Below are 11,713 nucleotides of genomic sequence, written 5' to 3'. Positions count from 1 at the left end.
TAGCAAGATCAGCAGGGAAAGGCATTTGGCACAACAGGAAAGTTGAAGGTTCAGGCAAGGATTTGCATGAGCGAAACGTGCCGTTTTCAGGGACGTGCCGTTTCCTGTGGCTTCCGCGATATCCGCGCTAGGCCGTTGAGTTGACAATACCTGACGTCGAATAGTGCAAATGCAAGGGCGTTGAGTTGTTCTGTAAACGACGTGGACGTCTCCTAGTAGCACAAGATGTACCAACTTAAAACTGAAAACCTGATAACCATATTAGCCTTGACAGTTGGCTACTGACATTGGAGATGCTCATTGCGACAGTTTGTAACCGCGTGCATCCGCTCAGTCAAGGTGCTGTATGCCTTTGCTTTGTGGCACTCCACCACCCGTCCGACTTCCCGCGCCTTGCGCTTCGAGTTTTCCTGCTTTTGTGGAGAATGTGGTCATTTCCCGCGTCGTCCAGCGTGGCATGTGTGTTCCACGTCGTCATCCACCATGCCTTGACTTGCCTTGACAGGCACGTTTGCCCGCCAGTTCCTGCAAATGTGGAGGCAGACTTCCAAAAAGACTTTTTGGTTCATTGCCACTAGGGGTCCTGGATGCAATCGAGCAAACGTTTTACTTTGCAGGGTTGGTCACTGTTACTTCCGGTGTGGGGTGATCGGCAAAATGAGGATAAGGAAACGAGGACTTCCTGGTCTATAAAGAGGCACCGGTTCTGTCAGTTCCTCCAAACTCGTCAAGTCACAGACCAGCCGAATACAAAAAAACCGTCAAAGAAGACCGGGAAACTCTAATCCTTCTGTTCTAACACACGGACGTTGTCGCTGCCATGGCATCTACTCAGAGATTCGACCGTCGTGGCAAGGCCACTGAGCTCCTTAGCAAGATTGAGAACTTTGAACGTCGTGATCAGATTGAAGATCTGCTCGACAAGCTCGAAATCAACGACGGCAACCGCAACCGCCAGCAGAAGGTACATCAACAGGATATTCAGCGTTGTCATCTGGAATACCCAACACTCAAACTAATTCTGCCCCGTTTCCACACTAGTCTACTTTCCGTGACACGCGCACCGTGTCAATGCCTGTTGATGTCGTTGCCGAGCTCTTATTAGCCTTCGCCGGGCGTGATGGCCTTAAAGGCGATCGAGACACGTTCGAGCGATTCGAGGGCAGGCGGGACCACTACGAAGACTATACCGGTCGCGACCGTACAGGTCTTCTTCGCCAGTTACTTGAAATGACATTGGACGACGATCAGTTCTCCGGCCACCGAAACAATGACACACGCCGCATCTTGTTGGAAGTGATTTTGAAACACGTCTTGCGGGAGGGGTGGCAAGGCGATCGCCAGCGAGGTGCTGGCTACGGTGGTCATCATGATGATATTGAGGATAGAATCCGGGAGGTTTGTTTTACTTGTACATGGTCTTCCGTTGGTGGATGATTGCCCACCTGTTTAACCATATGTATTATCATTTTTCAGTACTTGGGCGGGTCTCGCCGTACGGAGGATCGAATGGGTTCCCGCCATCATGCTGGTTCTCGTCTTTTGGAACGGTTCCTGGACATGATTGAACAGGCACAGGATAATGGTCAAGACCAGGACCAAGACCTCGACCGGGTATTGATGCGCATTGTCCTCGAGGCCCTTTTTGAAGATGGTTTTAGTGACCGAAACCGCCGCGACAACGACAACCAGGAGTATTCTGAAATCATGTCGATGTTGGTTCGCCGCATCATGATGCATTTGCTCAACGATGTTGAATCCGCTCGGATGGAGCTCGAAATTCTCACTCACATCATGGGTCGCCCAGCTCGCCGAGGACGAAGTGAACGTCGGAGCGGATGGGGTCTGATGAACATGATCCGGGAACACCTTCGTGACTTTGACACCGATACCCGCCGTCGGCTAACAGAGGACAACGACATCATTCGTACGATTCTCCGCCTTCGGTCCGATGAAGAAATCAGAGACAGCGAAGATCTGGATGTGTTGATTGTTCAGCTCCTGCGTAGTTGGTGCACGGACTATTTGAGCGAGCACAAGGTGCGCGGAAACCGCCGCTTTCGCAACCTCATCGAGTTTGTGCGCGAGCTCACTTCCAACCCCACCAACTATATGGATGGCCAACAAGACTACGGACGCCGTCTCGGACGCGACATTGAGGAAGCACTCCGCCTACAACAGCTCCTTGAAAGGCAAGGAAAAAGCCACTCTTGGACAGACAGGAAGTTCCGTGGTTCAAAGTACGAAGATGAGTTTCAGCGTCGTGGAGAACGCAACTCCTGGTCATCCGGAGACCTCAAAGAACAATTGCGGCACCTCTTCGGCCGCACCAGTGGATTCGGCTTGCATGGCCGCGACCGAATGCGCAACGACGGAATCTACGACCGTTGGGTAATGTGTCCTCTCTCCAGGCGTTGTCTTTTGTGTCTTACCTAGTTTCCTAATTACCGTTTCTCAGATGTGAATGGTCTAACTTGCCCTCTCCTGCATCGCCTGAACGTAAAACGATAGCATTTGACTGTGAGAATAATCAACAAATGGCATACTGCGAGGATGAGGGAGGTGACTGTCACAAGGAAAAGAAGGGTGATTGCCAGGAGTGGAAAGGAGCTCACTGCCATAACGAGAAAGGAGATTGCGAGGAGTGGAAGGAATGTTGAATCGTTGTTGGGCAGGATGGAACTTTCATTATCGGGATGTTGTTCAGCTGGTTGTCAATGTATAGCGTTTTTTGCTTTTGGATATTCAGAACATTTTGGGAGGGAGAATATACATATTGCAATTGAATCATACGACGAAATATTGCCGCACTTACTGGTTGTCATTTCCAGATCTTGGCGACATTTACTTCAGCCATTGCGCCTTGTAATCTTTTGAATTCTGTATCCTAGATTCTTCCATGCCCACGCTCATGCATTGATAATTGTATCGCCCCATAGCACATCTGATTTCACGCGCTACGATGAAACTAATGAACTGTCGTCTCGTTCTGGGGATGACTGTTAACTCGACCATCCTCATGGTTGAATCTTCAGCACACTCTAGTATATCCTCAACCCGCCAACGGCGAGACTGGCAGCTCCCGAAGGAAGTTCAATTTAAAGCATCATGAGTTTACAAAAGAGCAAGTCTCCGGTGTTCACCATGACATCTGAAATATAAATTAAGGGAAAAAAAAAAAAATAATCACTGCCGTCCGAGCCAGGCTTTGTGGAAACTCTACATGTACATCCGTTATATCTATTTCTTCTTTCCTTTCTTTCCCTTTCCCCCTTTCTTGCCAGAGATCGCCATTGCATCATTCAGATCCCAGATATTGTCGAACATGGCTTCGCTCATCCGTTCTGAGACCATGGCAAGTAGTGGTTCAGCCTGTTTGGCGGTGAAGAGGGACTTTCGGGATTTAAGCATTTCAAGCACATGCTCGGCACCTTGGGAGCCAATGTGGTTGCCGCGGAGGTCTAGGAGGGTTATGGTGGTGTTCTCGGTGCCCATCATGGCGCAGAATGTGGAAAGGGGCGTGGGTTGATTTTGGTGGTTGAGAGCGGGGAAGGAACTGTTGACAGGAATCGGGATGAGTGGGCTATTCGAGATTTGATTGGCAGCTATGTGGAGAATGGTTAACGTGCTATTTCTTCGCAAATACTTTGTAAGTGGGATAAGTCCTGAATCTCCCAGAAAGTTCCCATCAAACTGCAGTTCTCTAAACAATGAAAGAGTGGAATATCTCAAACGCTGCTTTTGCGTGTTAAGACAATGGAAACCTACTGCAGGCATCCGTTCAATGCGGTTCCCAAGCTCTCCGCTGCGGCAGATCCAGCTTCACAGTATCGAAAACTCAACCGCACCAAGGCCGATGCTTTGTTTTCTCTTATACCTGCGCAAATCATACCGACGCCTTCCGCACCTAGGGGATTGTGGTCTAAGACAAGCGTCTTCAGTCCAGTTGATAAATGACATATGGAGCGAAGGGGTCGGGCCATTTGCGGTGTTATTTGGCAGTCCATGAGGTGGAGTACTGATACGGTCGGGTGAGAGGTCAAAAAGTCGGCCTAGAATATGATAGTTTTGTGGGTTGCCATCCCCAAATTGCTTCAATACCCGCACCTACCAGCGCTTCTAAGCCTTTCGTTTCCACACTTGCCCTCCAAATATAAATCCCTCCCAACGCTGCATACGAGTGAAATGTGGTGGTTATCGAATAGACGTCATTTGGACTGAGGCTCATCGAATTGAGGATGATCTTGGGATGCACGACTGTTATAAACCAAGCGTTGGGCTCGAGATCCTTGGTAGCCCACCTTATCTATGTCCTCATATCCATCTGAGCGCTTCAGTTCCTGATCTATCCGTTTTACAAGTGCTAAAATAGCGTTCTGTTATGAAGGTCACTCCAGGTACATGTGCAATCTGGGGACCCATTTGGTTGCTTACCTGGCATCGGTTCGGTCACAAAATGCTTGCATTTGGAAGCATACTCCGCTTTCAACTGCTTGAGTTGCGCCGCCTTTATTTGGTTCACGGCCTCTTGCTCTGCCTCCTTCTTCTTTTTCGCGGGAGCCCCTTTTCCTGCCTTCTTTGGAGGCATTATTATGGTGGACGTGCGGTGATCGGCATAAACTGCCGAAAAGGACTTGGAGCAGATGGTAAATGACTTGGCTCGGTTTTTTTGAGGGTCCTGTTAATGACGTTTATACAGCTTTAGCAACGGGCAATTTTTTGGACTATTTTTAGCACACAGAGGATCATCCCCTAAAGATGCATAAGCATTAACGGAGATCTTTATTAGTTTATAACTATACCGGCGTACCAAGGGTGAAAATACAGGACGGCGGCCGCATGATGAAGTTCTACACAGATCTGGCAGTTTCCAACTGTCTAAAGAATATCATTTAAGATGGTCCAAGATCTGGTAGTGCCCAAGAATGTCATTCAACATAATGCTAAATCTTTAGTTCCAAGCTATATACAAACACAAAATGTCTTCCCCACGGTTACCGAAGATGTTCGTGCCCAAGCATCAAGTGGAAAGCAGGTTTAGAAACCTGCTCACGCCCTGAACGGTCTGTCATGTAACTCTGGATCCACAGGAGGAAATGTACTCCTAAGAATTTTAGGCCATGGTTTTTCCGGTGATACCACCACGCCAGCAGATCTGATGTTTCTTCCGCTTGTAATCGCTGGCACCTCACCATATATAGGAGCAGTTGCTGGGCGGCCTGTTCCGGTAACGTCTTCTGCAACGGGTTTAACAGTTGGCTGGACCACGGCTACGAGACCTTTTGGTCCCCCTTGTGCATATATCGAACCAGCCGTCAGAGGCCGCATATTATGGATCGCGGACCGCATGAGGGGTCTTTTTTTGCGATTCCCGGTTGGCGCTCCGGCCGTTGGCTCCGCTGCGCGACTCACGCTTCCGGGCCGGCCGTCCTGCATGCCTGGGGATCCAGTCCTGCCCAAATGTAGTTGACCAAGTACGCCGCTGCTGGTATCCCATCCCTCCTCAACGCCATCCAAGTCCATATATTCAAAATCTTCCACCGTTAACCCTTGACTGGAACGAGCGTGCGACAGCATCATCGCCCGTCTTGCGCGTGCTTCTTGGGCTTCTGATCGTGCCAAATGCCGTGCATTAGCATCCGCTGGAAAGAAGGGGCCTGCTAGGTGTTCATAGTAACTATCGCGTCGGACATCGATGGTAATCGACGTAACCGAAGGCTTTTGTGCAGCCACCCGTGGAACAGAGTTGAGCCAATTTTGAACATTGTCATGATTCTTTGTCTGAGACTCGAGAATTTCAAGATTTGTTTGAACAATCATTTCCTAGATAGCCAATGTCAGCGCCTTGTAAAATATAACAATACCACTAGCATTTCCTGAATACCCACTTCTAACTGCGTATCATCGCTGGGATGATCCACGGTAGGCAACATTCCGCATTTCATCATCGCGGATCGCAGGTCCTCCTTGTTGTTTACACCGAAGTGCAACAAACCGGTCATCGCTGTTGTGCTATTTTCATTGAAATCTATCTTGAGTTACTAGATGCGACATCGTTGACTGCATCGAATACACACCGAACATGTTCGTTCTCATCGCCCAGCCTCACAATCAATCCCATCAGAATATCCTGATGAACAATGCCGTATTGTGAGATATTTGAACAGAGTTGCGCTCGCACCTTAGACAGCATTAGATGAGAAGCCCATACACTTTGCCCGACACTAGAACAACAAACCTGCCAGTTCTCATCCCATAGACACTCCAATTGGGGTCTGATCAAAACGGCCATGGGATCTAGGAAGTCCGAAGAGAAGGTGTGATACAGAAACAAGAGAGCTTTTGATGCTTCCACTTTCTCAAGCCAAAGACCGGTTTTAAGGAGATCAACAAGAGCCGCCACTATATTCGGCAAGGTTACTTGTTTGCCCTTGAGTTCAATATTGTAAGCATCATCCGGCAACAAGGTCCTTGCAGCTACCAGGGTGTACCTTTAAGTGAGGAAACCAGAACATCCCCATTAATCTCCTTAGTCCTTCAGGAATATCCTCATCCGCAAATTCCCTCGCTCTAATCATGTTCCAACTAAAATTCGCTGCTTCACTTTCTTTTACTTGACTCAGCCGGACTAAAGGAAGAGGCTCTTCTGATCTATCTTCCATTCCAATCTCCTCCACAACCAGCGCATTTTCCTCTTGAATGGGCTGTGGTTCTTCGTCACGCTTTGCAAACCATGGTTCAGGGAAGTCTACTGACACAGGTTGGGGTTTTGATCTCGGAAGTTGAGGCTTAGGCTGGGCTGGTGCGGATGGCGGACGGGATTTTGGACGTGCAGGAGCTGGTGGTGTAGCCGGCTTTTTCAAGGTTAATTGCCTCGGCGATTGCGGTATTGCGACAACCTTGGGAAGAATCGGTTCATACTCGGTAACGGTTGCCATGCGCTTGGGAGGTGGGGTGATTTTGGGCGGCTTGGGTTCTCTTAGCTTTATTTTTGGAGCGGGTGGCGGGGACGGAGGTGACGGAAGAACAACCTTGACTTGTGATTTTGGCTTCGCTTTCTTCTTTTGCTTTCGCTTCCGGCGCACACGTTCTTTCACAACCGCCGGCTCGAACATTGGTGGAGAAGGTGGGGGAGGTACTTCGTCCACTTCATGATCCTCTTCTTCCAATTCACCTAGCAACATGCGATCTTGTTCGAATAATTCTTCCTGCACTTTGATCAAGTCCCCAATGTTTATATTCCGCTTTTGGTTCTCATAATCCTTAAATGGGTCGTCCACTTTCTTTCTCTGCACACGGGTGCGCGATGCTGGTACAACATACTTTACAGTTGCAGGAACTGTTGGAGGTTTCACGGAACCTCTCCGAAACATGATGGACGTTCGTCGCATCTTACCGACTTCCTCAACCAAGGTGCTGTTTGGCATTGCAACTCCCTGGAATTGTAATTTTTTGCGGATGCTCATACGACGGGCTTCGATGGTCTCCTTTGGAGTTGGTTCCACCGGTTGATTAGGAGCTCGAAGGATTGCGGAACCCCGCCGTTTCGCCGCCTTGGGGCGTCTTTCCGACGACTTGATGGGCCGTTTTCTTGTTTCTGGCACTTGAGAAATGTGTGAACAAAGCGGAGCCGCGGAATAGATAAAGTGTTCGTCAGGACATACCAATAACTTCTGATAGAATATGCTCCACGGACGGCGGGACATCTTTTACGGGCACCTAGAAGTTGTCGATGAAGCATTAACATCTGTTACAACATTTTCACTGCTGTCACTACTGACCACATTTTCTGTGGGTGATTCTGGTCGGATAATGTCCACCAGTTCCTCTAGGCTTGGCACCTGTCTGACAATTACAAAATCTTGATCGTCATCATCGGTTTCAATTTCAACTTCTTTCGTCGCTTTTTGCGGTGAGATACCGGATCTCTCAAAACGAGGAGCATTGAGAAACGCATGGTGCTCTTGTTCAAGGAAAATTCGGCGGTTGCGGCGCTGTCGAGTAAGTGATCAGCTTGCGAGATACGAACAGTTTATTTGTGCCCTCATTTCGTACCTGTTGCGCGATCAGCCGACGTTCTTCCAGCGCTTTCCACATGTCAGATATGACTCCTGACTCATCCGGAGCTTCAATCCGACGACGAGCGTCCCTAGAGTACAGTAATTAATCTCAGTATAAATAAAACAGTGTCGACGCGCCGATAAAGATCATGCCACTGCGTACTTTTTGACGTGCCATAACCCGATCTCTCCCTTCTCCCTCATGTCCTTCTCATACACACGCTCCCAAAAATCCACAGACGTGTCAAAAGGAAGGGGTGTTTCTTGTGGATCATCAATGAAGTCCATATGTGCCGCACGCTTCAGGTACGAATGCGGAAGGTCTGAGAGCTCGAATAGTCAGCAAAGCCGTCATATCGAAAAGAGCAGTAAAAACTCACAGTCTTGCATGCGAACAAGAGTTATTTGGTCGGAGAGAGAGACAAGAAGGTCTCCGCGAGCATTGGCAAAAGTAATGGACGGAATTGCCTCGTTGAACTGGATCTCTCTGTCACGAGAAGAGGCATGACGCCCAAAGTCGTTTTAGTGGTTAGATGCTGAAAGGTAACAGAACCCAAAACGAGCCTCACCGAACCAAGCCGCCTTCATCCCAAATCCGCACAACCCCTCCACGCTCGGCTGTTGCCCATATTCCCAGCTCAGCGCACCAATCCATATCCGAGATGCCTTCGCCCCATTTGCCCTTTATCGGCACATCTGCGTCATACTTCCATGTGGTTACTGCCCCTCCAATATGTAACCCGAGCAACATTCGTTCGGGGGCTATAGCAAGTGTTGTCGGAGAATGAAGGGGCGTGGAAAGGGTGTGCAGGAGGCTGATGGTCACTGTGCAAGGTGGAGTAAGTGTTATATACCATATTTTGATCGTGTTATCCTTCCCGATCGAAATAAGGTGGAGATTTTGTGGATCAAAGCGAACTAATGTAACTTCTGCAATGTGTGCCTGCAAAAATATAGAAAAGATGTCTCGTATGCAGTTCAAAAAGAAAATTACTCGATAAATCCCTTGCATACCTGCACACTGCCCTCCTGCAATCCCCCTTCGCCAATCCATCCTATCCCTCCACTTTCCAATCCTATGCCCAGGTAAAACAACTTTCGAAATCCAGGTGACGCAGTCAACGTCTTAGGATGATTATAGAAATCGAGTCCTGTGATACATGTCGCACGGTCGCGAGGTGCTATGGATAGATAAAGTCACCAAATGAGTAAGTGCTGTATTTTGGCCCAAATAATGATAAGAGCCTACCTATATCCTCCCAAACTCCAACGATCACACCTGGGTTGACAGCCACATCATATACCACTACATCTCCGTTTGTCATGAACGTATATACCTTTTTTCCATCAAGATCTCCCACCACATCCGTGATTCCCACGTCCTTGTGCACAGGAAAGGAGGTCACAAGTACATGGCCAGTGACGGGACTGATCAGCTTAACACTGCCATCCTCACATGCGGTCAATATACGTGGTGGTAGCCGTGGATGCACCAAACGACGGATTATTTTCGGCCGCGTTCGAAGGTACGTGAACGTGGAATGGTACCGATTCAGCGCCCAGACGCTAACTCCCCTCCGTCCCCAAACCCAAAACAAATCCTTTTTTACCCACTTCATTCCCAGGAGTCCTTCCCCTTGACCCTGACCATGTACATCAAGTCGATACAGGCAGACTCCAATGTCGAAATCCCACATTCGAATCGTGCCGTCAGTTGAAGTACTCATTACAATGGGAACGGTACCCCAGGTAGCTTCGGCACCCGTTTCAATGAGAAGTAGTGCGGTAACGTTCGAGAGGTGGGCGAAAGTATGAAGAAGGAGAAACTGCGGGCTCCAAATTTTAACTGGCCAGAAGGGACGATCAGTTACTTATCAACGCCTGATATTATCCACTTGGAGGGACCTTACTCTTTCCGTCTTTACTGCCTGTGATCAATACATCTCCAGGTTCGTAGTATGCCAAGCAGGTGATGGACATATCATGGATATCCGTCAACCTTTCTAAGCGTTCTCCTGTGTTCCAATCGTATACCTGAAAACCGCGAGGAATGCTGAGGGTTACGAAATAAATATCATGCACAAACAGATATCCTCATAGACATACATATATGCTGGTATCCACTGCCGCAAAGCATCTATCCAAGGTCCTATCGTACAAAACGTAGGATACCCACTCTTCGTCAGACAGATCGGTGGTGACAAAACGAGGCGTCGGGGTGTATATATCACGATGATTTGCTCTGTCTTTGATCATCAGCGCCATAATCGACTATTGAGTGAGCCTGTTACCACATACGTTGAGTATTCCAGTGTCCAGAACTGCGAGAACATATGCTGTGAGGACCGTTATCCAACTTTCTAAACGCAGATAAGAGCCTACTTTTATATTCCCCACTTCGCCAGTCACCAGTTCATCCTTTTCTGGAATCCAATCTAAGCTATACCAGTGAAGTCAGAAGATCTTTTGCTTCTCATTTCGCTGTTTGTTTATTTTGAGCATATCAAGCGATCCGCGGACTTACAATAAAATTGGTTTGGAATTGGAAATAACAGAGAGCTCCTCAAAATGATGATCCAATACCTAGAACGCAAAGAAGAAGCTTTAATCAACCCGAATTCATGTATTCGCTAGCACCGTGTGATTGATCGTCACCCTCAATGTCATGTCTGCAACCGCCACAACAAAGCATCTGCGCTTTTGGATCCAGCACCATCCAATCACACCAGCCTTGACCCATGTCCACTCTTCCTTTCTGATCCGTGCTCCTCCACGCCACACTGTCACGGCCACGTCCTCCAATACGACAAACATTTCGCTTGTGTTTGCCGCCGGGATGTACAAAACGTTCCGAATTATGGGCTTCGGATATGGAATGTGACGATTAAGTTGAAGCCCATGTGGAATGGTGATTGAGAGAATTGTGGTATTGACGGCGTTAGATACGATCGGCTCGGCTGAGGAAGAAACAGAGGACGTTTCGGAAAGTTCGTCCACTTCTTCTTCTGATGCTGAGTCATTTGGCACCTCGACATTAGGGAAAACAGGTTTTGTTCGCTTCATTTTCCCTCTGCTACTGTTATGAGCTTCGTTTTCTGAAGCACCGCCGAGTAGACGTTCCAAGAGACTTTTCACAAACTGCCATGGTTGGACGCCAATACCCCCTTCCGCTGCTTGGTTGGATCCCTTGTTGACTTTCCTTGGCCGATACGCGATAGTTTTCCTCCCCCACGATTCCTCTCCGTCGCGCATTCTTCGCCGACGCCGCGTTGAAGAAGAATCATCGTCTTGATCCTCATTTCCCATTACAGGCTGATCGGTTGAAGTGTTTGGAGGAAGGGACTCGATGAGAAGCCGGAGCTCGCGCCCCGAGGAAGGTAACTGCTCGTATAGACGTGCTGAGCGGCGAGGATTTGCGACAAGCGGCGACATTTTCGCGGCTGCCCCAGAGAAAGGCTCGGGAAACGGAATTGTCTCCAATTAAAAAGATTAGTATCTACAAAACACAAATCCGATGTGACAACGATCGGAAAGTTATTAATTGATGAGTAACTCCTCGCAGAAACAAGGCCGCGAATCCAAGCTATTTTCAGTTGTACTAAAATTCTCCGTCATATATCCATCCTAAAAGCAATTCTCCGACACGGAACGAC

The 11,713-nt window shown here is 48.4% G+C and overlaps 3 protein-coding genes across 3 annotated transcripts; 1 reads left to right on the top strand and 2 right to left on the bottom strand.

The window, feature by feature from the left end:
- Window positions 1-593: 593 nt before the first annotated feature.
- SPPG_04583 (uncharacterized protein) lies at window positions 594-2,810 on the top strand. Its single transcript, XM_016752820.1, has 4 exons — window positions 594-964; window positions 1,042-1,398; window positions 1,477-2,391; window positions 2,459-2,810. Exons 1-4 carry the CDS (start codon window positions 821-823, stop codon window positions 2,462-2,464), a joined length of 1,422 nt encoding a protein of 473 aa, XP_016608291.1. The 5' UTR covers window positions 594-820; the 3' UTR covers window positions 2,465-2,810.
- Window positions 2,811-3,081: 271 nt separating this feature from the next.
- On the bottom strand, window positions 3,082-4,588 carry SPPG_04582 (uncharacterized protein; the record flags this gene model as incomplete). Its single annotated transcript, XM_016752819.1, has 5 exons — window positions 3,082-3,703; window positions 3,769-4,052; window positions 4,112-4,243; window positions 4,302-4,363; window positions 4,435-4,588. 5 exons carry the CDS (start codon window positions 4,586-4,588, stop codon window positions 3,241-3,243), a joined length of 1,095 nt encoding a protein of 364 aa, XP_016608290.1. The 3' UTR covers window positions 3,082-3,240.
- A 185-nt stretch (window positions 4,589-4,773) lies between these two features.
- SPPG_04581 (uncharacterized protein) lies at window positions 4,774-11,600 on the bottom strand. The gene is made up of 19 exons (XM_016752818.1): window positions 10,716-11,600; window positions 10,585-10,643; window positions 10,443-10,500; window positions 10,359-10,381; window positions 10,167-10,302; window positions 9,971-10,094; window positions 9,310-9,906; window positions 9,075-9,241; window positions 8,630-9,003; window positions 8,441-8,547; window positions 8,224-8,383; window positions 8,056-8,149; window positions 7,782-7,994; window positions 7,665-7,719; window positions 6,492-7,603; window positions 6,239-6,430; window positions 6,078-6,181; window positions 5,889-6,012; window positions 4,774-5,823 (listed from the first exon to the last, which is right to left on the bottom strand). The coding sequence occupies exons 1-19, from the start codon at window positions 11,490-11,492 to the stop codon at window positions 5,050-5,052; spliced, it is 5,250 nt and encodes a 1,749-aa protein (XP_016608289.1). The 5' UTR covers window positions 11,493-11,600; the 3' UTR covers window positions 4,774-5,049.
- Window positions 11,601-11,713: the final 113 nt, after the last annotated feature.

Source organism: Spizellomyces punctatus (assembly GCF_000182565.1).
Source record: "Spizellomyces punctatus DAOM BR117 chromosome Unknown supercont1.7, whole genome shotgun sequence".
Lineage (NCBI taxonomy): Eukaryota > Fungi > Chytridiomycota > Chytridiomycetes > Spizellomycetales > Spizellomycetaceae > Spizellomyces > Spizellomyces punctatus.
This window is presented reverse-complemented; position numbering and strand designations above follow the sequence as displayed.